The sequence below is a fragment of the Oncorhynchus kisutch genome, linkage group LG21 (assembly GCF_002021735.2).
Source record: "Oncorhynchus kisutch isolate 150728-3 linkage group LG21, Okis_V2, whole genome shotgun sequence".
NCBI classification, from domain to species: domain Eukaryota; kingdom Metazoa; phylum Chordata; class Actinopteri; order Salmoniformes; family Salmonidae; genus Oncorhynchus; species Oncorhynchus kisutch.
In genome coordinates, this window is record NC_034194.2 from 35272346 (window position 1) to 35297900 (window position 25555).

Here is a 25555-nt window from a genome sequence, read left to right on the forward strand (position 1 = left end):
GAGCCGTGTGTTTACGGGGGTTGACTATGACCTGGAGCCGTGTGTTTACGGGGGTTGACTATGACCTGGAGCCGTGTGTTTACGGGGGTTGACTATGACCTGGAGCCGTGTGTTTACGGGGGTTGACTATGACCTGGAGCCGTGTGTTTACGGGGGTTGACTATGACCTGGAGCCGTGTGTTTACGGGGGTTGACTATGACCTGGAGCCGTGTGTTTACGGGGGTTGACTGTGTTTACGGGGGTTGACTGTGTTTACGGGGGTTGACTGTGTTTACGGGGGTTGACTGTGTTTACGGGGGTTGACTGTGTTTACGGGGGTTGACTGTGTTTACGGGGGTTGACTGTGTTTACGGGGGTTGACGGGGGTTGACTGTGTTTACGGGGGTTGACTGTGGCCTGGAGCCGTGTCTTTACGGAGGTTGACTGTGGCTGTGTTTACGGAGTTGGGAACAACTTTTAGAATGTTGAATATTGTTCTAATTCTAAACTTTCAGTTAGAAAACATGATTGAAATATTCCCCGTCTAACTAACGTGCACTATACCTTCCCCCTCTAGGTCATGATCAACAGTCGAGGACTGGTCTACTCTGTGGTGTTGCTACTGGGATCTGTGGCTTTGACGGTGAGCAGATACCCTCTTTTGTAGAGCAGGATGCTTGAAATGCCAGGGGAGTGGGTTCGATGGGACCACCCATACGTAAAACATGTGTATGCACGAATGACTAAGTCACTTGGATAAAAATGTCTGCTATATGGAATATTTTATACATGTGTTGTAGTCTCTACACACAGTATGACTGGTCAGTAGTGTAATATCTATGACTGCCGCTGACCAATCAGCCAGTGTATTTATTAGGCTGTGGCCAGAGATTGTGTGCGAAAAAAGTGCAATAAGCTGAATTGCGCTAATGGAAAGGGTCATGGAAAGGGTCATTAGATGAATTTGCTGATAATGTACACAACGTGCTGTTGCACTGTAGTAGTTTTAAAGGGACCATGTGTAGTTAACACAGGTACTGTATCTTAAATCACAACCGGTACTGTATCTTAAATCACAACTAATGGGAAAATGTAATTGCTTACACATGAAATTTGGGGGTATCATTTATAAATGTTAATATGCACAAATGTGATTTGACATTGTGCGTATGTCATTGTGCATATGTCCATATATAGTCCCTCTGTCCTGCAGAGGGACTATATATAGGATGTACTGTGTTCCCCTCTGCAGAGGGACTATATATGATGTACTGTGTTCCCCTCTGCAGAGGGACTATATATGATCTGTGTGTGTTCCCCTCTGCAGAGGGACTATATATAGGATGTACTGTGTTCCCCTCTGCAGAGGGACTATATATAGGATGTACTGTGTTCCCCTCTGCAGAGTGACTATATAGGATGTACTGTGTTCCCCTCTGCATAGGGACTATATATAGGATGTACTGTGTTCCCCTCTGCAGAGGGACTATATATAGGATGTACTGTGTTCCCCTCTGCAGAGGGACTATATATAGGATGTACTGTGTTCCCCTCTGTAGAGGGACTATATATAGGATGTACTGTGTTCCCCTCTGCAGAGGGACTATATATAGGATGTACTGTGTTCCCCTCTGCAGAGGGACTATATATAGGATGTACTGTGTTCCCCTCTGCAGAGGGACTATATATAGGATGTACTGTGTTCCCCTCTGCAGAGGGACTGTATATGATGTGTGTGTGTGTTCCCCTCTGCAGAGGGACTGTATATGATGTGTGTGTGTGTTCCCCTCTGCAGAGGGACTATATATCATGTGTGTGTGTTCCCCTCTGCAGGTGGGGGGGATCCATGTGAACCACTGGAAGCTGGATCTGAAGCTGGGCATCTACACGCTGGTCCTCTACGCTGTCTTCCTGTGTTTCTCCATCATGATCGAGTACAACGTGTTCACCTTCGTCAACCTGCCCATGTGCATGGAGGAGTAGCTGACCACGCCCATCTCAACTAGGAAGCTCCACTCCCTCAACCCCTAACGGCAACCAATCACAATCAACTTTCCCCATCCTCCACCACGTTACTAAACCTGGTTATCTCCTGTCTGACAGGTCACCTTTCATTTTCATAACTGACCTGTTGACTTCTTGATCTGATCCTGGTCTTTAAATCTTTTATTTCCCTGTGCTTGGACTCACTTTCCCATGAGGCTTTGTTCTGAGGAGTGGACAGACTCATTAAACGAACTGGACCCATTTTCAGACTATTCCATTTTCCATTCCCCCATCCACACGATCTGTAGTCTGACTGGCTTTCCTTAGCCTTCCCCCACAGGCCCTAGAATCAACCCTACAGTAGTCTGCCTCTTACAAACAACCCAAACATACCTCTGTCCAAGTTAGGGTTAGTCCTAACCCTCAACATGGACCCTCACCCCTTCTCCTACTCTTCCCCCATCCAAACTTCTCCTCTTCTCATCCCCACCCCACCGATCCACCCAAAGACCCTACGGATAATACACAACCTCGCCCTAAAACTCTACCTCTCCCCTGAATCCTGCTTGTACCCTCAACCTTTGGAGGGGGAACTCTCCTCCTCCTCTTTCAGACCTGGACCCCTCTGACATAGTCCGAACTTTGACTTTTTCCAGATTGCTTCGTCCCACCCCTCTGCAGCAGACACTCCTCTTTCACTCCTATCTACTGTAACTTTTCTCTTCATCAACTCTTAAAGACATTTAGTCAGGAAGCTTTGTGTCTCTGACTACCAGAAGAGGTCCATGTATATTTGCAGCACAAGGGGAAACTTGTGAACATTTTTCTTTCTTGTTTTTGTATCGTATTTTTTGTTTTATAGAGTTAAAAATGACGACAAAATACTTTTGAGAGCTTGTTGCAATCACAAAGGACATTGCCTGTTTCACAGTAATGAATTAGCACACAGAGAAAATACTTTTATTGTCAGGACATTTGGCTCCCCCTCGAAGGGAGGCGTCTGGCTCATGGCGGCAACTCCAAAATCCGTGGTGCTGAAATTTCAGCTGTTTTTTTTGTTTTTTTCTTGTTCTGAGATGTCACACACACCCCCTCAGACTGCACAACAATGAAGAGAAACACCTGCTCCAGAGTTGGGAGAGAACTTTTGGACGGTGTCCATATTCGGACGTCTTTGGACAGTAGCATGTATATGTATCGTGTTAGATGGGATTCGGTCTGTTCTTCTGTCTGCTCGACCCCTTTTGACCACCAGGGGGCAATGTCCCCTCACTATGATCTATCTGCATGGCAGGGGTCTCAAGCAACCACAGCCGTTTGGTTATCAGGGAATATCTGGAGCCTCCGCAGATCCAGTAGGGGGCGACATAGGTGTTCTCTCTCTGAATTACATGTAGATATTGCACTTTAAAACAAGCAAAGCTGTCCTCCTACTTTCTGAATCAAATAGTGCTTCCTGTGTGTGGGGGGGGTTTGTGTATGTACTGTACTGTGTGTTTGTGTGAGAGAATGACGAGGGTGTGTGCTGACTTGCAGGCTCGCGCCCAGCTTGGTCTCACCGCCTCCCCCTTCCCTAATCCCCTATAGACTTGAACCTCTAACATCGTGAGCACATAACCATTTCTGTCTGCAGTGCAATGCATGTTGGGACAATAAATGCAGGCTCCTCCATGGCACGACCCCCACCCCCACCCACCCGGCAACCACTTTATAAATAAACGGCAGCTACATGCTACTGCAATCTAAGACATTTGACATCATGCAAAACCACCTGCAGGAACTTAGTCTCCAATAAGCTGGAGAGACTTGCATTGATAGGGGAGTGTTAAAGATGAGGACTTTCCCTTTGTGTTGGCAGCAGGTACTTGTATATGCAATCTCAACGGAATGTGTGTTGGACTCTGGAGGAACTACATTGATGTTGCCATAATGTTAGTGGTTAATATGAGCTCACTGGTCTGAATGACCAGCTAAAGGACCGAACCAGAGGACATGGAGGAAAGGTTCTGGAACTGGAGATTCTGTGTGTGCGGGGGAGTCCGACCCTCTGGTACAAGGGCATTACTCAATCACCAACTCTACCTGAGGAGCGGAGGGGAAGGACTCCTGCTGGGAAACACCCCCCCCCCCCCCCCCCAGGCTGTTTAGATAGTTTAGTCCAGAATCCTCTGAACTTTCTGGAAGTTTTCCTTCTCCATGAATGAACTTTGTGAGATGAGATCTCCACTCTGTATGCAGGACCTGAGGAGCAGACATTTTAGTAGCAGGACCCCTAAACTGATACCCTGGGGGGGGGGTAGACTCGCTGTGTTCAAGACTCTACTGCCCCCCCCCCCCCCCCCCTTCTTTATCCTCCCTTCTCCTCATCACACCCCGATGCTCTCTCTGACCCCCCCCACCCTTCTGGACCATCAGTTTATAGCAGTTACCCCCACTGCTCTGTATATACCCCAGTGGGTCTTTTCCCCATAGTGTTCTCTGCTAGTGCCATTCTGATTCTCATTGTTGTCTTCTTTGCAACGATCACTGCATTCTCAATCTTTTCACTGGTTCTTATTAACTGTACATACATAGATATTTTTGAACATATGATGCTTTCTGGGTCAAGAGTATACCTGATTTCCTTTGTACATTTCCCTTTGTCTTGGTTTTGAGCGGTGTACAACACCTGTGTGGTCATGTCCTTGGTCCAATCCCCAACGGACCCCTAGACCCTACGCCCTAGGTACTTGTGGAGAGTTGAGTGTTTAACAGCTGTCAGTAATCGCTCCACATTGCTCAGTAGTTTCACCATATTGTGCGAATACCAGTCAAATCCTCTCAGATCTCCACTAGTGTATAGGGTCTAGGGGTTGCTTTAAATTGGGTCCTCGGTGCCAGGTCCTGAGAGGTGACAACGGGTGTATTCATTAGTTAGACTGCTGAAAAATATTTTGAAACTGAAATTGTTTACTTTAAACGGATAATGTTTTGCAACGAAAACGAGAGTTTCTATTGGACAAATTCAGGTAGGTCCCTCCCTGTTTGGTTCCTAGAGTAAACGGTTTCTGTTAAAGAAATGTTTTTGCAACAGTCAAAATGATTTGTAACGGTCTGCACCTAATGAATACACCTCACCACAGCAGGTCACACTGCTCTTACTATCCTAACTCATCTAACACCCACACACGTCACCGTGGAATAATTCTCTGGGCAATCTGCCACAACTTTCACTGTTTAAAAGAAGTAGAATTCAGATGACATAAATGTCATAGTTCTGCATCGAAAATACAGATTGTATGGAAACCATGTTGTACAAAATAAAAGTGCACAAATATACACCCCCCCCCCCCCCCCCCCCCCCTATGGCAAAAATGACCATGAACCTAATTTATAATCTAGTAGTGTGATTTAATTGAACTTTTCCTCAATGTGTGTTAAGACTGTATTGCTCTGTGTCCTAAACTATAGTTAAATCATCTCTTTATAGCACACCTTGTTGAAGAAAAGTTAATTGTCAAACTAACAGATTATAGAGGGTTACCGAATTTTTTTTTTTTGCACTCAGCAACAATTTGTTTGCACTATGAAAATGTTGCCCACACACACACACACATGTTCAATAACTATGACTTCTCAACACCGGAGTGGAGCCGTATGTAATTCTATTGAATGAATGAAACGACCTGATGCACTGTGAGCTCAATGTGATGTGGGAGTCATTTGTCAACCAATAAAAATGAGACATAAAACATAATGATAATATATTTAATGTAAAGTTAGTTCATATGAAACATTTATCGAAAACATCTGTATAACTTATATGAATGTATTGTCTCGCTATACTGGACATATCCAACCAATGCATTTTACTGTAAAGCAATAATGTGAAAAAATTAAATTGCAAAAAGAATTCCTGAACATTTGTCTGTCCTTGAATGCCAGATTTTTAAAAAGTCACTTATTAAATGTAGCAATTTCGTATGGATTTTGATAACTGTGCTTTGACTTGAATTTCTCAGCTGTAGTGTGTGTCTACATACATGGGCATTAATATGGAGTTGCCACCCCCCTTTCCTGCTATAACAGCCTCTACTCATTTCCACTAGCTGTTGGAACATTGATGCAGGGACTTGCTTCCATTCAGCCACGAGCATTAGTGAGGTCGGGCACTGATGTTTGGTGATTAGGCCTGGCTCGCAGTCTGCGTTCCAAAGGTGTTTGATGGGGTTGAAGTCAGGGCTCTGTGCAGGCCAGTCAAGTTCTTCCACACAGATCTCGACAAACCATGTCTGTATGGACCTCACTTTGTGCACAGGGTTATTGTCATGCGGAAACAGGAAAGGGCCTTCCCCAAACTGTTGCCACAAAGTTTGAAGCACAAAATCGTCTACAATGTCATTGTATGCTGTAGCTTTAAGATTTCCCTTCACTGGAACTATGGGGTCTAGCTCGAACCATGAAAAACAGCTCCAGACCATTATTCCTCCTCCAAACTTTACAGTTGGCACTATGCATTTGGACAGGTAGCATTCTCCTGGCATCCGCCAAACTCACATTTGTGATTTTAGGCTTGTAGAAACCCATTTCCCAAAGCTGTTTGGAAGTGAGTGTTGCAACCGAGGACAGGCGGTCCCGTTCTGTGAGCTTGTATGGCCTACCACTTCGTAGCTGAGCTGTTTCCACTTCACAATAACAGAAATTAGTTGACCAGGGCAGCTCTAGCAGGCATTTGTAGAAACTAGTATTTGATCGCAGTATACTTAGTTTTCACTGAATACATATCAGCAGTCAAACTGTTTCAGAACTTTCATGTGAACTGCTACAGTACTTGGGTTCACCCAGCGAAGAGGTTTACAGTCCTGCCCAGAAGGAAGCACTCAAGGCATAGTAATTTCAGACCTAGTGGTCTGCTGGTGTCTAACTGAAGACAGTCCTGTCCAGAAATGAAGCGTGAGCATCATGTAAAAGCTTCCTGACCATCACTGCCTTCCATTTTCCCATAACTTAACTACACTGCTCAAAAAAATAAAGGGAACACTAAAATAACACATCCTAGATCTGAATGAATGAAATATTCTTATTAAATACTTTTTTCTTCACATAGTTGAATGTGCTGACAACAAAATCACACAAATTATCAATGGAAATCAAATTGATCAACCCATGGAGGTCTGGATTTGGAGTCACACTCAAAATTAAAGTGGAAAACCACACTACAAGCTGATCCAACTTTGATGTAATGTCCTTAAAAGTCTAAATGAGGCTCAATAGTGTGTGTGGCCTCCGCGTGCCTGTATGACCTCCCTACAACGCCTGGGCATGCTCCTGATGAGGAGGCGGACAGTCTCCTGAGGGATCTCCTCCCAGACCTGGACAGTCTGTGGTGCAACGTGGCGTTGGTGGATGGAGCGAGACATGATGTCCCAGATGTGCTCAATTGGATTCAGGTCTGGGGAAAGGGCGGGCCAGTCCATAGCATCAATGCCTTCCTCTTGCAGGAACTGCTGACACACTCCAGCCACATGAGGTCTAGCATTGTCTTGCATTAGGAGGAACCCAGGGCCAACCGCACCAGCATATGGTCTCACAAGGGGTCTGAGGATCTCATCTCGGTACCTAATGGCAGTCGGGCTACCTCTGGCGAGCACATGGAGGGCTGTGCACCCCCCCCAAAGAAATGCCACCCCACACCATGACTGACCCACCGCAAAACAGGTCACGCTGGAGGATGTTGCAGGCAGCAGAACGTTCTCCACAACGTCTCCAGACTGTCACGTCTGTCACATGTGCTCAGTGTGAACCTGCTTTCATCTGTGAAGAGCACAGGGCGCCAGTGGCAAATTTGCCAATCTTGGTGTTCTCTGGCAAATGCCAAACGTCCTGCACGTCCTGGCAGTGCTCCTCCTGCTCCTCCTTGCACAAAGGCGGAGGTAGCGGTCCTGCTGCTGTGTTGTTGCCCTCCTACGGCCTCCTCCACGTCTCCTGATGTACTGGCCTGTCTCCTGGAGTGCCTCTATGCTCTGGACACTACACAGCAAACCTTCTTGCCACAGCTCGCATTGATGTCCCATCCTGGATGAGCTGCACTACCTGAGCCACTTGTGTGGGTTGTAGACTCTGTCTCATGCTACCACTAGAGTGAATGCACCGCCAGCATTCAAAAGTGGCCAAAACATCAGCCAGGAAGCATAGGAACTGAGAAGTGGTCTGTGGTTATCACCTGCAGAACCACTCCTTTATTGGGGGTGTCTTCCTAATTGCCTATGATTTCCACCTGTTGTCTGTTCCATTTGCACAACAGCATGTGAAATGTATTGTCAATCAGTGTTGCTTCCTAAGTGGACAGTTTGATTTCACAGAAGTGTGATTGACTTGGAGTTACATTGTGTTGTTTAAGTGTTCCCTTTATTTTTTTGAGCAGTGTACTTCAATTGATTTACACTAACCTAATGGAAACTTCTTTAGTTTTGGCAGACTATTTGTTTCACTTAAAGGGATAGTTATCCTGAATTACAAAAGGACAAGGGTAAGGAAACTAGTATGTCATTTTGTAATATGGTTGGACTATCCCTTTAAGTGAAACTCTAATGCCAAAGCATAGCTCAGTTTCCATTCCTACTGCCTTTCCATTTCAATATTAACTTTGTTAAATCTAATCTTTTTCTCCAAGATGGGTGACAATCTCTTGTTCCATCCACGCACATCACGTCAGGGATCTGACAGCATGTATGGCCCAATGTAGCCAGTGATGTGTCTTCCTCTAACGAGACAGCCTCTACTGTTAACAAGCTTTTCTCACTCTCTCTCTCTCTCTTCTGGTCCCCTCTTCTCTCTACCGTGATCTTGTGCTCTGAAGATCCTCTTCTTCTCAATGGCCCCTAACAAGCGTTCCGTTTGGACTGCTTTATCTCATGAATATCTCTCTCTGCTCTCGCTCTCTCCTATTTGTCTCCTGTCTAAATCCTGAGAGAATGGCCTAGACTGTTTAGAAGTTTGGCCTATATAGATCTAGCAATCCAACTGCGCTTCTGGAGAAAAATGTTGTTCTTCCAGCCAGCTCTGTGGTTGTATTTTGGGGACATTTTGTTTTTGTTTGTTCTCTGTTATTTTTGACATGGTCCTGCTGTTTCTGCAAATTGCTCTGCTCAAAGTGATGGATGATGGGCATACTGGGCTGCTGTTGCCTGTTGTAGTGTACTTTGAGTGCCTCAGAGAAACTATGTACAAAAAGTTCATGTCAACATTACCTAATTCCTTGGTTTTACCTTGTAAAATTATGTCACCAAGATAAAGGGAAGGTGTCACATAACCTCCAGGTATCTGTTTAACAAAATTAAATATACATAAATATATTTAGAAAAAAAAACGTTTTTATTCTCAAAGCATATCTTTTGAATCTTTCCTCAATCCTGATGTTTCTTTTTTAAAGGACACCTTGTGTTAAATATATTTCTGTTTTTCTATAAATCTGAAGCTCTATACAGATTCGTACGGAACAGATTGTAAATGCCAAACCAAAAAACGATTAAAAACAATTATTTTCTGACATTCAAGTAAAGTGTTCCTCCAATATCTTACTGAGTATTCTGAAAAGTAGTCTTTCTGGCTAGTGTTGGGCGAGTACCTGAAAGGTCACTGGTTCGAATCCCTGAGCTGAGTAAGTAAGAAATGTTGATGAGCCCTTGAGCAAGGCACTTAACCCTAATTGCTCCTTTAAGTCTCTCTGGATAAGAGTGTCTGCTAAAGAACTCAAATGGAAATGTCCCTCGACTACCTCGAAAAACTCCTAAGTGTCTCTGGGTCTGAATTTGCCTGATGACTCGTACCGAATTTAATTCCCCTGCTCTATCCATTGGTACATATATAGTCAGACTGCCGTCCTAGAAGTCCTTTCTGCTGATCCATTCAGTCAGACTGCCGTCCTAGAAGTCCTTTCTGCTGATCCATTCAGTCAGACTGCCAACCTAGAAGTTCTTTCTCCTGATCCATTCAGTCAGACTGCCATCCTAGAAGTCCTTTCTGCTGATCCATTCAGTCAGACTGCCATCCTAGAAGTCCTTTCTGCTGATCCATTCAGTCAGACTGCCATCCTAGAAGTCCTTTCTGCTGATCCATTCAGTCAGACTGCCATCCTAGAAGTCCTTTCTGCTGATCCATTCAGTCAGACTGCCATCCTAGAAGTCCTTTCAAATCAAATCAAATCAAATGTATTTATATAGCCCTTCGTACATCAGCTGATATCTCAAAGTGCTGTACAGAAACCCAGCCTAAAACCCCAAACAGCAAGCAATGCAGGTGTAGAAGCACGGTGGCTAGGAAAAACTCCCTAGAAAGGCCAATACCTAGGAAGAAACCTAGAGAGGAACCAGGCTATGTGGGGTGGCCAGTCCTCTTCTGGCTGTGCCGGGTGGACATTATAACAGAACATGGCCAAGATGTTCAAATGTTCATAAATGACCAGCATGGTCGAATAATAATAAGGCAGAACAGTTGAAACTGGAGCAGCAGCACAGTCAGGTGGAAGTTGAAACTGGAGCAGCAGCATGGCCAGGTGGACTGGGGACAGCAAGGAGTCATCATGTCAGGTAGTCCTGGGGCATGGTCCTAGGGCTCAGGTCAGTTGAAACTGGAACAGCAGCATGGCCAGGTGGACTGGGGACAGCAAGGAGTCATCATGTCAGGTAGTCCTGGGGCATGGTCCTAGGGCTCAGGTCCTCCGAGAGAGAGAAAGAAAGAGAGAAGGAGAGAATTAGAGAACGCACACTTAGATTCACACAGGACACCGAATAGGACAGGAGAAGTACTCCAGATATAACAAACTGACCCCAGCCCCCCGACACATAAACTACTGCAGCATAAATACTGGAGGCTGAGACAGGATTTCTGCTGATCCATTCAGTCAGACTGCCATCCTAGAAGTCCTTTCTGCTGATCCATTCAGTCAGACTGCCATCCTAGAAGTCCTTTCTGCTGATCCATTCAGTCAGACTGCCGTCCTAGAAGTCCTTTCTGCTGATCCATTCAGTCAGACTGCCATCCTAGAAGTCCTTTCTGCTGACATCAATGTGAGGAGCGTTGTACAAAACAAGTCATTAGCGAATGGATTGTCTCCAACCAATCGAGAGCATCAAAGCTAATTACTATTTCCGAAACGCCGCTTTACCCACATGTGTCCTGGCTCTGGCCACACCCAAAGGTTTCTGTGACCAATCAGAATGGCTTGAATGTGTTCACATTCGAGATGCAGGTGGGAGGTGATCAGATTCAGATCGTGTTCCCCTGCTCAGACGTTTCTGACACATGACAGATCTTACAAGCCTGAATATGTATTTTACATAGCAGCTAACAACATACAGTATGTTATAGCAATCTTGTGCCTGACTGCACAGTTGATGTCGTGGCAGCAACCATTGGTTGATGCAATGCAACATCTGAGCAACCATTGGTTGATGCAATGCAGCGTCAGGGGAACCCGACTCCAGATTCATCGTGGAGAAGAAACGTTAGAGTAGGCATGGCGTTTGTCCGGAGTGATGTGTCTGGGTAGCCAGACAAGGTCTGAATACTGTTTCATTTAATGTGTCTTCTAAAACTCTCTGTGAACCTTGCATTTAGATTACATTAAAAAGCAATTGCAAAAAAATTGGAGGTCAGTGATTGTCACCCATTCTGATAAGCAGATTTATTAAAGATAGATTTCCAGAGACACGAACCATCATATGAATTCTTATTTGTGTTTATTTCCTATTTTAGCATTTAGATACGACATGCAGGGAGAAATGACCATGTCACTGAATTAATAGACTTTCAGAGACTGCATTGTGACTCTCCAGGGTCCTTTTAAATTAGGGCATGGAAACAGAAAACGTTTTAAGTTTTGCAACAAAAAACATGTTCCATGGTTCATTGTGATGTGCATAGTCTCCACCCCGGTCACTCCCTAGCGGTTTTGACTAGATAGAATACAATTTATGTAAAAATGGACTTTTTGTAGCAGGTTAGGATAGTTAGGTTAAGGTTAGGGAAAGGGTTAGGGCTAGCTAAAATGCAAAGGTTTGAAACTTTTGATGTCAATTTGACATAAACTGGCATATTTATAGTGTCATTGTCTCTATGGACTATTTCCTTCCTGGATTATTACACAGACTATATTAGTTAATCACTCTGTCCTTTAAAGGACAGAGACGTTATTGTTCAACGTTAAAGAACGGAGACGTTATTGTTCAACGTTAAAGAACGGAGACGTTATTGCTCAACGTTATTGCTCAACGTTAAAGAACGGAGACGTTATTGCTCAACGTTAAAGAACGGAGACGTTATTGCTCAAAGTTAAAGGACGGAGACGTTATTGTTCAACGTTAAAGGACGGAGACGTTATTGCTCAACGTTAAAGAACGGAGACGTTATTGTTCAACGTTAAAGGACGGAGACGTTATTGCTCAACATTAAAGGACAAAGACGTTATTGCTCAACGTTAAAGGACGGAGACGTTATTGTTCAACGTTAAAGGACGGAGACGTTATTGCTCAACGTTAAAGAACGGAGATGTTATTGCTCAAAGTTAAAGGACGGAGACGTTATTGCTCAACGTTAAAGAACGGAGACGTTATTGCTCAACGTTAAAGAACGGAGACGTTATTGTTCAACGTTAAAGAACGGAGACGTTATTGCTCAACGTTAAAGGACGGAGACGTTATTGTTCAACGTTAAAGGACGGAGACGTTATTTTGCATTTCCATCTGTGTTTCAGAGAGTACGTCTTTTGGAGTTGAGTTAGGAGGATTCTAGTTTGATACTGCATGACATCTGATTCATTTGTGATTATATGTATGTTTTATATGACGTTCGTTCCCTCCCATGTTTTTGTACTGGGTTTAGTCCTGACTGACCATTATAAAACAAATCAGCCTTTCTTGTTGGCTAGTCCTTGTAGTCCCTCCCTGTTTCAGTCCATTTTCTTCCTTTTGGTGACTAATGAACACAACCCATATCTAGACAGTTATTTGGTCAGGAAATCTTTACAATGAGCTGTAGAGGTGAGGATTGATGAGTCTCACTGCTATAGGACCACAGCACTCCACCTAGTCACTGGGTATGGAGTTGGGAAACAAGAAAGAAACTCATTTTAAACCATGAATCCCAGCGGTTAGATGGGATGTCCGGGCAGGATGCTGGTAGCACGCTTCGGGTTTGTTCGGTTTAATAGGGCCACACACCTCAGTCATGAGTAATGACCAAGCACACAGACGCATAAGTGTTGGTCAGGGTCCAAGACATACATTTGCTGCTGAAATATAGATTAATGAATTGTGTGCTCAGAGCATTGTGTCTTCGACTCTGTCTTAGAGAGAGAGAGAGGGTAAAGCAAAAACTGAATTTGGGAGCGAGTGGCCTAAATGGATGGCATAGGTCTCAATGGATATTTTGGCACTGTCATGATATGATCCATAATTTAGACAAAGTGTTTTACTGCTTTAGAGAGAGACCTGTTAACACTGTTATATTAGCTCCATATTGTAATGCAGAGACCTGTTACTGGGTAGTGTCTAGTGTTGAGAATCCAATGGGCCGTCCATAGTCGACTACTGGTCACAGTGCAGCCAACGTGTAGGCCTGCAACAGTCCCAACGCTCTGTCTAACTGTTAATAATCCTGTTAATAAACTCTGCTTTCACACCACCCAAAATAGTTTTATAAATAAAAAAGATACACCATTTTAACACAGATTCCCACTGAGGCGTTTTGTGTTGCACATTTACCTGAACGAGGCTACGACACTTCCTGAACTAAAATGTTGTTACACCACAAAAGACCTCTGTAGAGATCTGTAGTAAAACGGTGCACAGGAAGTGTGTCTTTTGTATTTGTAAAGTCATTTTGGGATAATAACGAAGTCGTGTTCAAGCCCTACGGGCCCTGGTCATATGTAATGCACGAAGACGGGAATAGGGTGCCATTTGGGATGATCATCTCTCTCTCTCTCTCGGTGTTGATGAGGCCTCTAGTGGCGAAGGTGTGAATGATATGTACCCACCAAAGGCAGCGCTGTTCATATAGATGGGACTCTTGCTCACGTTGGGAAGTGGTATTGTGCTCAGGGCAGCTAGCGTGGCTAACTAAGTGATTTAAAGGTTTGGAGCGTAGTAGAGTAGGACGATGCTCACGTTGGGAAGTGGTATTGTGCTCAGAGTAGAGCAGAGGATGGAGCAGCCGGATGGAGATCAGAGAAGGTGTCAACACCCGCACTTGCTCACTCTCCTGAGGCGCCCTCGCCTCCATGCATGCCGTGCTGAATTAATGTTGTCGAAATTGAATATTTCACAAAAGTTAGAGATGCTAAATAAATCACAGGTAGATGGAGAGAGGAAAGCGCTTTCACGACCCTATTACGTATGGAGGGAGCACAATTAACTTCCTGATGCACAAGCTCTGGTTGATTTATGAATGTGTCTGGCGCTGCGAAGGGGTCTCGCTAAGGTGAGCTCCTGCTGAGGCGGCTACAGGTAATATATTCCCTTTCCCAAGTTTGCCATTTACTTCCTCTCTCCTTTATCCACTGGGCTGGCAAGATTTATTCAAACAAAAGTGTTCATCTAACACCGTGTGGTGTCTTATCGGGACAGCTGGGTCGTGAGATAGAGACCTACCGAGAGCAAGGCTTAGATGTAACAAACCCATATTTATGCCATCTAGTAAGGCCAGTGATCTTGACAATGGTAGTCTGGCATGTTTCCTCTCTAATCCTAAAGCTAAAGTCTACATTTTGAAAGGCCACTGCTAAAAAGAGAATTGGCATTCTTCCAATTGCTGTTATCTGGTTCTCTCTCTCTCTCTGTCATATCTCTCCCTCTCTCTCTCTCTCTCTCTCTCTCTCTCTCTCTCTCTCTGTCATATCTCTCTCTCTCTCTCTCTCTCTCTCTGTCATATCTCTCTCTCTCTCTCTCTCTCTCTGTCATATCTCTCCCTCTCTCTCTCTCTGTCATATCTCTCCCTCTCTCTCTCTCTCTGTCATATCCCTCTCTCTCTCTCTCTGTCATATCTCTCCCTCTCTCTCTCGGTCATATCTCTCCTCTCTCTCTCGGTCATATCTCTCCCTCTCTCTCTCTGTCATATCTCTCCCTCTCTCTCTCTGTGTCATAGCTCTCCCTCCCTCTCTCTCTCTGTGTCATATCTCTCCCTCCTCTCTCTCTCTGTGTCATATCTCTCCCTCCCTCTCTCTCTCTGTGTCATATCTCTCCCTCCCTCTCTCTCTCTGTGTCATATCTCTCCCTCCCTCTCTCTCTCTGTGTCATATCTCTCCCTCCCTCTCTCTCTCTGTGTCATATCTCTCCCCCCTCTCTCTCTCTCTGTCATATCTATCCCTCTCTCTCTCTCTTACTCTCTCTCTCTCTCTCTCTGTCATCTCTGTCATCTCTCTCTCTCTCTCTCTCTCTCTCTCTCTCTCTCTCTCTCTCTCTCTGTCATCTCTCTCTCTCTCTCTCTCTCTCTGTCATCTCTCTCTCTCTGTCATCTCTCTCTCTCTCTCTCTCTCTCTCTCTCTCTCTCTCTCTCTCTCATCTCTCTCTCTGTCATCTCTCTCTCTGTCATATCTCTCTCTGTCTCTCTCTCTCTGTCATCTCTCTCTCTCTCTGTCATATCTCTATCTCGCTCTCTCTGTCATCTCTCTCTCTCTCTCTCTCTCTGTCATCTCTCTCTCTCTGTCATCTCTCTCTCTCTCTCTGTCATCTCTCTCTCTCTCTCTCTCTCTCTCTCTCTCTCTCTCTCTCTGTCATCTCTCTCTCTCTCAATTCAATTCAATTCAATTCAATGTCTTTATTGGCATGGGAAACGTGTTAACATTGCCAAAGCAAGTGAGGTAGATAATATATAACAGTATATATACAGTGCCTGCGCTTTTAACGGACCTCTGAGACTATCACAGTGCAGGTGCATTTATACGGAGACTTGATTACACACAGGTCGATTGTATTTATCATCATTAGTCATTTAGGTTCAACATTGGATCATTCAGAGATCCTCACTGAACTTCTGGAGAGAGTTTGCTGCACTGAAAGTAAAGGGGCTGAATAATTTTGCACGCCCAATTTTTCAGTTTTTGATTTGTTGAAAAAGTTTGAAATATCCAATAAATGTCGTTCCACTTCATGATTGTGTCCCACTTGTTGTTGATTCTTCACAAAAAAATACAGTTTTAAATCTTTATGTTTGAAGCCTGAAATGTGGCAAAAGGTCGCAAAGTTCAAGGGGGCCGAATACTTTCGCAAGGCACTGTATATAATAATATATTAACAGTAAACATTACACATACAGAAGTTTCAAAACAATAAAGACATTACAAATGTCATATTATATATATATATACAGTGTTTTAACAATGTACAAATGGTAAAGGACACAAGATAAAATAAATAAGCATAAATATGGGTTGTATTTACAATGGTGTGTGTTCTTCACTGGTTGCCCTTTTCTCGTGGCAACAGGTCACAAATCTTGCTGCTGTGATGGCACACTGTGGAATTTCACCCAGTAGATATGGGAGTTTTTCAAAATTGGATTTGTTTTCAAATTCTTTGTGGATCTGTGTAATCTGAGGGAAATATGTCTCTCTAATATGGTCATACATTGGGCAGGAGCTTAGGAAGTGCAGCTCAGTTTCCACCTCATTTTGTGGGCAGTGAGCACATAGCCTGTCTTCTCTTGAGAGCCATGTCTGCCTACGGCGGCCTTTCTCAAGAGCAAAGCTATGCTCACTGAGTCTGTACATAGTCAAAGCTTTCCTTCATTTTGGGTCAGTCACAGTGGTCAGGTATTCTGCCGCTGTGTACTCTCTGTGTAGGGCCAAATAGCATTCTAGTTTGCTCAGTTTTTTTGTTAATTCTTTCCAATGTGTCAAGTAATTATCTTTTTGTTTTCTCATGATTTGGTTGGGTCTAATTGTGCTGCTGTCCTGGCGCTCTGTAGGGTGTGTTTGTGTTTGTGAACAGAGCCCCAGGACCAGCTTGCTTAGGGGACTCTTCTCCAGGTTCATCTCTCTGTAGGTGATGGCTTTGTTGTGGACGTTTTGGGAATCGCTTCCTTTTAGGTGGTTATAGAATTTAACGGCTCTTTTCTGGATTTTGATAATTAGTGGGTATCGGCCTAATTCTGCTCTGCATGCATTATTTGGTGTTCTACATTGTACACAGAGGACATTTTTGCAGAATTCTGCATGCAGAGTCTCAATTTGGTGTTTGTCCCATTTTGTGAAGTCTTGGTTGGTGAGCGGACCCCAGACCTCACAACCATAAAGGGCAATGGGCTCTATGACTGATTCAAGTATTTTTAGCCAGATCCTAATTGGTATGTTGAATTTTATGTTCCTTTTGATAGAATGCCCTTTTTGCCTTGTCTCTCAGATCATTCACACCTTTGTGGAAGTTACCTGTGGCGCTGATGTTTCTCATAACTCTCACCTCTCTCTCTCTCTCTCTCTCTCTCTCCCCCCCCATCTCTCTCTCTCTCCCCCCCCATCTCTCTCTCTCTCTCTCTCTCTCTCTCTCTCTCTCTCTCTTTCTCTCATCATTGCTCTCTCTCCCTCTTCTCATCTTTCTCTCTCTCTCTCTCTCTATATCTCTCTCTCTCTCTCTCTCTCTCTCTCTCTCTCTCTCTCTCTCTCTCTCTCTCTCTCTCTCTCTATATATATATATATATATATATATATATATATATATCTCCCCCCCATGTCTCTCTCTCTCTACCCCCATTTCTCTCTCTCTCTTCCCCCCATCTCTCTCTCTCTCTCTCTCTCTCTCTCTCTCTCTCTCTCTCTCCCCCATCTCTCTCTCTCTTTCTCTCTCTCTCATCATTGCTCTCTCTCCCTCTTCTCATCTTTCTCTCTCTCTCGTTATTGCTCTCTCTTCTCTTCTCTTCTCATCTTTCTCTCTCTCTCTCTCTCTATATATATATATATATATCCCTCTTCTCTTCTCTCTCTCGCTCACTCTCTCGCTCTCTCTCTTGCTCTCTCACATTCTCTTTTCTCATCTGTCTCTATTTCTCTCTCTGTGTGTTTTATTATGGTAGGTTAAAGGTTACTGTCACTTTCAGACCAGTCAGTTGATGTTGATGGTGCCACTGAAACACACTGGAGAATCATCAGAATGCTGGTACCTGTGGTTGATCTTTGCATGGGTCATTCTGGGTACACAATGGTACCTTGTTCACGTGGCTGAACTTTTCTTCTCTCTCCATAATGCCAGGGTTGGCCAATGAAACAATGTTTCCATGGCAACAGAAAATAGCCCACCAACCACCATGGAAGAGTTCAGACAAGAGAAAATAAAAAAGACGTCTTAGGAAAAAGTGTATTCAAGTGAGTTGGTCTGCAAATTTTTTAAAAATCCATTTTCTTGAGAAAAAGAGAAATGAGAGTGACGCCATTTTGTTGTAGACAGAAGTACAATCTGCTCAGAATGGATAAATATTCTGTCAACCTTTGAACTTGGGTTTTTTTAACGTTCCATTCCTCTTCCCTATAATGCTGAGTCCTACACCAAGACACGTTTCTGTCATGTAGCCTCCCAATCAGAGATTGTGGAGGTAAGAGTAAGAGAAGGGCTCACATTCTTTGAATACTTTTATTAAAACATACACATTTAATAAATAATGTACATGTAATAATAACGATAATAATACTTTAATACTCACTTCATCAATTAAGTAGAAATAGTTTTCAGTTTTCAGGTTGGATTGTACATTTATATTCAAACGTTTGTCAATGAGGCTGTCTGCACTCTGCATTCTTTGACTTCAAGGCTTTACTTGTGGAGGAAAGTACAGGAAGGTTTCCTTCACACCCACTGATTACTATTATCATTATTACGGATCCTGCTACCAGTCACTTTTTCCTAAACCCCACCTACATGTACATATCTACCTCAAATACTTCAGTATCCTGCACATTGTACATTTGGTATTGGCACTAACCCTGCTTCCTTTCTTATTTCCCATGTTTTATTTATAATAATAATAATTACTATTATAATTAGTTTTAAAAAATGTATTATTAGTTATAATATTTTGATATTGATTACAGCGCTGCTGGGTACATTTGGAAGTGAAGCATTTCACTGTACTTGTGCATGTGACAAGACTTGAACTTGAAATACAGTTTCACACGAGCACCCCTCTGCCCCCTCACACGTGTGTACACACACACACACACACACACAAGCACACACAAGCACACACACACGCAGAATCACACACACGGTTGGCTGCCTCAAATAGAGTGTATAGTGCTGAGCTCTGGTGCTTTTAGCATACATTTGGTCATAAAGCGTCACACTGACCCGAGGCAGCAGACCATTTGGTCGTAAAGCATCACACTGACCCGAGGCAGCAGACCATTTGGTCGTAAAGCATCACACTGACCCGAGGCAGCAGACCATTTGGTCGTAAAACGTCACACTGACCGAGGCAGCAGACCATTTGGTCGTAAAACGTCACACTGACCGAGGCAGCAGACCATTTGGTCGTAAAACGTCACACTGACCGAGGCAGCAGACCATTTGGTCGTAAAGCATCACACTGACCCGAGGCAGCAGACCATTTGGTCGTAAAACGTCACACTGACCGAGGCAGCAGACCATTTGGTCGTAAAACGTCACACTGACCGAGGCAGCAGACCATTTGGTCGTAAAACGTCACACTGACCGAGGCAGCAGACCATTTGGTCGTAAAACGTCACACTGATCGAGGCAGCAGACCATTTGGTCGTAAAAAGTCACATTGACCGAGGCAGCAGACCAGTTGGTCGTAAAGCTTCACACAGGCCGAGGCAGCAGACTTCAGTTAGCTCCTTTCTCAGCAGGATTAAAGTAGAGGCTGAATTTCAATCTTCTACTGCCATCTTATTGACCCTTTCTCCTTCCCTTCCTCTCCATCCTCTCTTTCTCCACTTCAACTTAGTTTTTAAGGACTACAAAGAAAAAAGCCACACAATGGACAGTCGAAAGGGGTTTTAGAAAATCACAGATATTCAGAGAGGAACAAATTGTAAAATGTACTGTTACACAACATACATTACTCAGCTGCAGAATAAAATAGTTCATTTAAAAACAAATAAAACCAACAAATCAGTTCGCTCTTGTCAGAATCAAGAAGGTGAATTTGTATCCTTCTCCAATAGACAGACAGGCAGACAGAGGCTGAAAATATCCCTCTAGTTATTATATCCTCTGTTGTTCAAGTGGGCTTGATAGGCAGGAGAATACCATCCTGTCATGAAACCCACATTTCTCTTAATACCAAACTCTCAGAGACTGGATAGACAGAACGAGTCACTATGGTTAGTCACTGTAGTTAGTCACTGTAGTTAGTCACTGTAGTTAGTCACTGACGGCAGCGGTGGCAATGCTCCGCTGGTGTCCAGACAGTCTAGTGCTGGCGGTCATGTTTCCATGTGTCGCGCTGGCGAGGGTTCGTGGGGAAGATTTGTGGAGTTGGCTAGAGGCTGCGAGTGCGACATGTGGGGTGTATGTCCGTGGCCCACAGAGTTCTGCTGCAGCTCCAACGCCATGGCATTCTGTGGTTGAGGGAACTCCTTCACTTGACGCCGGTACTCCAGGAAGGTGGACGCCTTCGTGGCGATCGCCACCACGTTCTTGCCGACGAAGATGGTGGAGACTCTACTGTCCTGGAACAGCACCATGTTGACCCCGCGGATCAGGATGGTGACCACGTTGATGGTAATCAGGCTGAGGACAGGGTAAAGCATCATCTTCTGGAGCGACACGTGTTCTCCTTGCGTGGAGATCTCGCTGAGGGAGACGCAGGGCAGGGTGAGGAGGAGGACGTAGCAGTAGAAGAACATCAGCCCCTCGGCCCAGATGGGCAGGCCGGTCCGCTGAGGCTCCCACAGGTTGGCCTGGATGTCCAGAAGATCCAGAAGATCTAGAGCCACCCAGAAGATCCTCCCCCGCATGTCCTCCTTCTTCCTGAAGGTCCTCACATACTCCATGCTGTCCAGAGCCACTAGAACCAAGTAAAGCCCCGGGACACACACAGACAGTAGCAGAGTCAAGGCTTTCCGGGCCACCGTCTCCAGGGACTTCCTATCGGCCTTGCAGTTCTGGAAGATGAAGTAGAGCTTGATCTCCAGTACAAAGATGTAGAGGAACCAGAGAATCATTGCGTAGCCACGGCGGGCCGTGCGCACCTCGGCGCCCACCCACACGGCCACGTAGCGCAGCACGATGAGGAAGCAGATGTCCCCGACCAGCACAATGATGCACACGCCAATCTTCCTGGGCCCCTGGTTCTGCTCCACCAGGTAGGCATCCATGAAGGCCATACTGGTCATGATGACGATGGTGGTCAGGCACACGTGGCGTTTGTCAGGGGGCGGCAACACCATGGTGAGGAGCTGACCGCCCACTGGCTCTCACCTCCAGTCCACGGCTTCCGAGTTTAGAAAAAGAACGGGTTCAGAAAAAGGGACATGGCCATGTCGTAAATGTCAAAGGGGGATAACGGTTATCCCTGGGGGATGCCAGTGAGTCATAGTCAGTCCTTTGAGAGTCAGTCCAGTGAGTGTCAGTCCAGGAAGAGTCAGTCCAGGGAGAGAGAGTCCATGGAGAGTCAGTTCTGTGAGAGTCAGTCCAGGAAGAGTCAGTTCTGTGTGAGTCAGTCCAGGGAGAGACAGTCCAGGGAGAGACAGTTCTGTGAGAGTCAGTCCAGGAAGAGTCAGTTCTGTGTGAGTCAGTCCAGGGAGAGACAGTCCAGGGAGAGACAGTCCAGGGAGAGTCAGTCCAGGAAGAGTCAGTTCTGTGAGAGTCAGTCCAGAAAGAGTCAGTTCTGTGAGAGTCAGTTCTGTGAGAGTCAGTTCTGTGAGATTCAGTCCAGTGAGAGACAGTCCAGGAAGAGTCAGTTCTGTGAGAGTCAGTTCTGTGAGAGTCAGTCCAGTGATTAAAAACAGTGAAGTTAGGGGGAGGTCAGTCTTTGCACGGCTGCTGTCAGGTGATTTTTCTCAAGCCATGCGAATTCAGGAATATCATCTCATCACTCAGTGCAGTCCCATTGATCCACCTCTGCTAGTAAAGCAGGCGCCTCTTAGGCTGACGATCCATGACTCATACTGGGATGCTAATCTACACACTCAGGGGGAGTGGAGGATACACAGAGGGGTGTGTATAGGACACAGTGGTGCAATGGGAGGTTATATGGGGCAGTGTGTGTGGCTCAGTCCCTCAGTGTGTGTGGCTCAGTCTCTCAGTGTGTGTGGCTCAGTCCCTCAGTGTGTGTGGCTCAGTCCCTCAGTGTGTGTGGCTCAGTCCCTCAGTGTGTGTGGCTCAGTCCCTCAGTGAGTGTAGCTCAGTCCCTCAGTGAGTGTGGCTCAGTCCCTCAGTGAGTGTAGCTCAGTCCCTCAGTGAGTGTAGCTCAGTCCCTCAGTGAGTGTAGCTCAGTCCCTCAGTGAGTGTAGCTCAGTCCCTCAGTGAGTGTAGCTCAGTCCCTCAGTGTGTGTGGCTCAGTCCCTCAGTGAGTGTAGCTCAGTCCCTCAGTGAGTGTGGCTCCGTCCCTCAGTGAGTGTAGCTCAGTCCCTCAGTGTGTGTGGCTCAGTCCCTCAGTGAGTGTGGCTCAGTCCCTCAGTGAGTGTGGCTCAGTCCCTCAGTGAGTGTAGCTCAGTCCCTCAGTGAGTGTAGCTCAGTCCCTCGGTGTGTGTAGCTCAGTCCCTCAGTGAGTGTAGCTCAGTCCCTCAGTGAGTGTGGCTCAGTCCCTCAGTGAGTGTAGCTCAGTCCCTCAGTGAGTGTAGCTCAGTCCCTCAGTGAGTGTAGCTCAGTCCCTCAGTGAGTGTAGCTCAGTCCCTCAGTGAGTGTAGCTCAGTCCCTCAGTGAGTGTAGCTCAGTCCCTCAGTGTGTGTGGCTCAGTCCCTCAGTGAGTGTAGCTCAGTCCCTCAGTGAGTGTGGCTCCGTCCCTCAGTGAGTGTAGCTCAGTCCCTCAGTGTGTGTGGCTCAGTCCCTCAGTGAGTGTGGCTCAGTCCCTCAGTGAGTGTGGCTCAGTCCCTCAGTGAGTGTAGCTCAGTCCCTCAGTGAGTGTAGCTCAGTCCCTCAGTGTGTGTGGCTCCGTCCCTCAGTGAGTGTAGCTCAGTCCCTCAGTGTGTGTGGCTCAGTCCCTCAGTGAGTGTAGCTCAGTCCCTCAGTGAGTGTAGCTCAGTCCCTCAGTGAGTGTAGCTCAGTCCCTCAGTGAGTGTAGCTCAGTCCCTCAGTGAGTGTAGCTCAGTCCCTCAGTGAGTGTGGCTCAGTCCCTCAGTGAGTGTGGCTCAGTCCCTCAGTGAGTGTAGCTCAGTCCCTCAGTGAGTGTAGCTCAGTCCCTCAGTGAGTGTGGCTCCGTCCCTCAGTGAGTGTGGAGGCTGAGAGAGATTATTTTGTTCAGTGTGTGTAGGAGTCACTCTATGGGGCAGCACTGGGCACGGGTGTGCAGTGTGTGTGGCTTTGTCCAGTGGTGCAGTGTGTGTGTATTTGTGAATGTGAAAGTGAGAGAGGAGTCTGCAATGGCCAGATCCCCAGTAGCCATAAATCACAGAGACACGGAAGAGGGATCAGTGCCCCGTGGGGCCCTGCATCCAACGCCGGCTTCCCAAGATGGAGGTTCAAACACTGGACCAGAGACCCAGCATCCTCTCTCCCCTCTGCCACGTGCCGGCTTCGTCACGGCCTGGGGGAGAAAACAAGAGAGGGGAAGGGAGGGAGAGAGGGAGGGAGGGATACAAAAAGAGAACTGTCAGCATAACTGGACTATATAACTCTGTGCTCATTGCCAAAGGCAGCAGGCAGTCCTCGTGCCAGGAGCCAGGCAATGTGTCAGTGTGGTTAAGCTGTAGTCTTGTCTCTTACACTTTAGGGAAGGAGGAATATGTTGCACCACTCAGGACCGTTTTAAACCGTCTGTCATCCTATCTCACTGTGTAATGAGGAGTAGCAGAAGACTTGGTCCATGTTAACCTAGCATGCCAGTTTAAGATAGTGGCTCGTACTAGAATAACTTCAACTGTTTGGACGTTTTCCTCATTTACTCCTACAGTACATTCACTCCTATATCAGACAGTCTATCTACTGTATGTCCAATAATGTCTCCACAGGTGGGAGAAAACATCTATTCTCAATAAAAACGGAAGTCTCAACGTCAGTCAATAAAGATGGAGCATCTACCCGTCCTACAGAGAACGTCAGTTCTCTTACAGTAGACACCATCGATTAGGTGTCAGGTTTCCTCTCTGACTCTTGAATGGTGTTTCAAGGTGCGTGAGGTTTGACCTGCTGAGTATTCATGTTGACGTGCATGTTGAGCGCTATGACAGGTGAGTTCACGGGCGCACTCCTCAAGCTTCTGCTTCGACATTTACTGCACTTTGTTAAATATAATGGATGCTGGGTGTGAAACGGTGCCCGCAGGCGCCAGCCACACGTCCCTCGCTCGGTCATCCATAAATAACACACCTTCGTGTACATATTAATATGGACAAGGAGCAAAACAGAGGGGGAAGTGAAAGGAGTTAAATCAGCAGAAATGTCGCCTTCAATTGTAATTTGAGCATCAGTCATCACAATGTCAAGTTCTGACATTCGACAGCCACGAGGGCTAACTTTCTGCCGTACATCCTGTCATAGTAGGTTGGCCTATCTGTCACCTAGTGGGGTTAACCGCCGCTCTAACCACTAGGCTACCTGCCGCCCCACTAGGCTACCTGCCATCCCACTAGGCTACCTGCCTCCCCACTAGGCTACCTTCCACCCCACTAGGCTACCTGCCGTCCCACTAGGCTACCTTCCACCCCACTAGGCTACCTTCCGCCCCACTAGGCTACCTTCCACCCCACTAGGCTACCTGCCTCCCCACTAGGCTACCTGCATCCCCATTAGGCTACCTGCCGCCCCACTAGGCTACCTGCCACCCCACTAGGCTACCTTCCACCCCACTAGGCTAACCTGCCGTCCCACTAGGCTACCTTCCACCCCACTAGGCTACCTGCCGCCCCACTAGGCTACCTGCCACCCCACTAGGCTACCTGCCGCCCCACTAGGCTACCTGCATCCCCATTAGGCTACCTGCCGCCCCACTAGGCTACCTGCCACCCCACTAGGCTACCTTCCACCCCACTAGGCTACCTGCTTCCCCATTAGGATACCTGCCACCCCACTAGGCTACCTGCCACCCCACTAGGCTACCTGCCACCCCACTAGGCTACCTGCCACCCCACTAGGCTACCTACTTCCCCATTACGCTACCTGCCGCCCCACTAGGCTACCTTCCACCCCACTAGGCTACCTGCTTCCCCATTAGGCTACCTGCCGCCCCACTAGGCTATCTGCCACTCCACTAGGCTACCTGCCGCCCCACTAGGCTACATGACACCCCACTAGGCTACCTGCCTCCCCATTAGGCTACCTGCTTCCCCATTAGGCTACCTGCCACCCCACTAGGCTACCTGCCGCCTCACTAGGCTACCTGCTTCCCCATTAGGCTACCTGCCACCCCACTAGGCTACCTGCCACCCACTAGGCTACCTGCTTCCCCATTAGGCTACCTGCCACCACACTAGGCTACCTGCCACCCCACTAGGCTACCTGC

General features: G+C 46.2%; 2 protein-coding genes across 2 annotated transcripts in view; one reads left to right on the forward strand and one right to left on the reverse strand.

Annotated features, from left to right (window-relative positions):
* LOC109866361 (sodium/potassium/calcium exchanger 4-like) overlaps positions 1-5858 on the forward strand; it is a 44586-nt gene extending 38728 nt beyond the window's left edge. The window contains exons 16-17 of the mRNA XM_020455005.2: positions 558-623; positions 1814-5858. Of these exons, the coding sequence (XP_020310594.1) occupies positions 558-623; positions 1814-1963 (216 nt within the window). The 3' untranslated portion in view covers positions 1964-5858. The remainder of the gene's footprint in view (positions 1-557; positions 624-1813) is intronic.
* A 12698-nt stretch (positions 5859-18556) lies between these two features.
* Positions 18557-23636, reverse strand: LOC109866364 (transmembrane protein 121-like). The gene has a single exon (XM_031800924.1). The coding sequence runs from the start codon at positions 21342-21344 to the stop codon at positions 20379-20381; it is 966 nt and encodes a 321-aa protein (XP_031656784.1). The 5' UTR covers positions 21345-23636; the 3' UTR covers positions 18557-20378.
* Positions 23637-25555: the final 1919 nt, after the last annotated feature.

Coding starts and splice junctions, on each gene's coding strand:
- LOC109866364 (XM_031800924.1), bottom strand. CDS start 21,344: ATGGTGTTGCCGCCCCCTGACAAACGCCACGTGTGCCTGACCACCATC.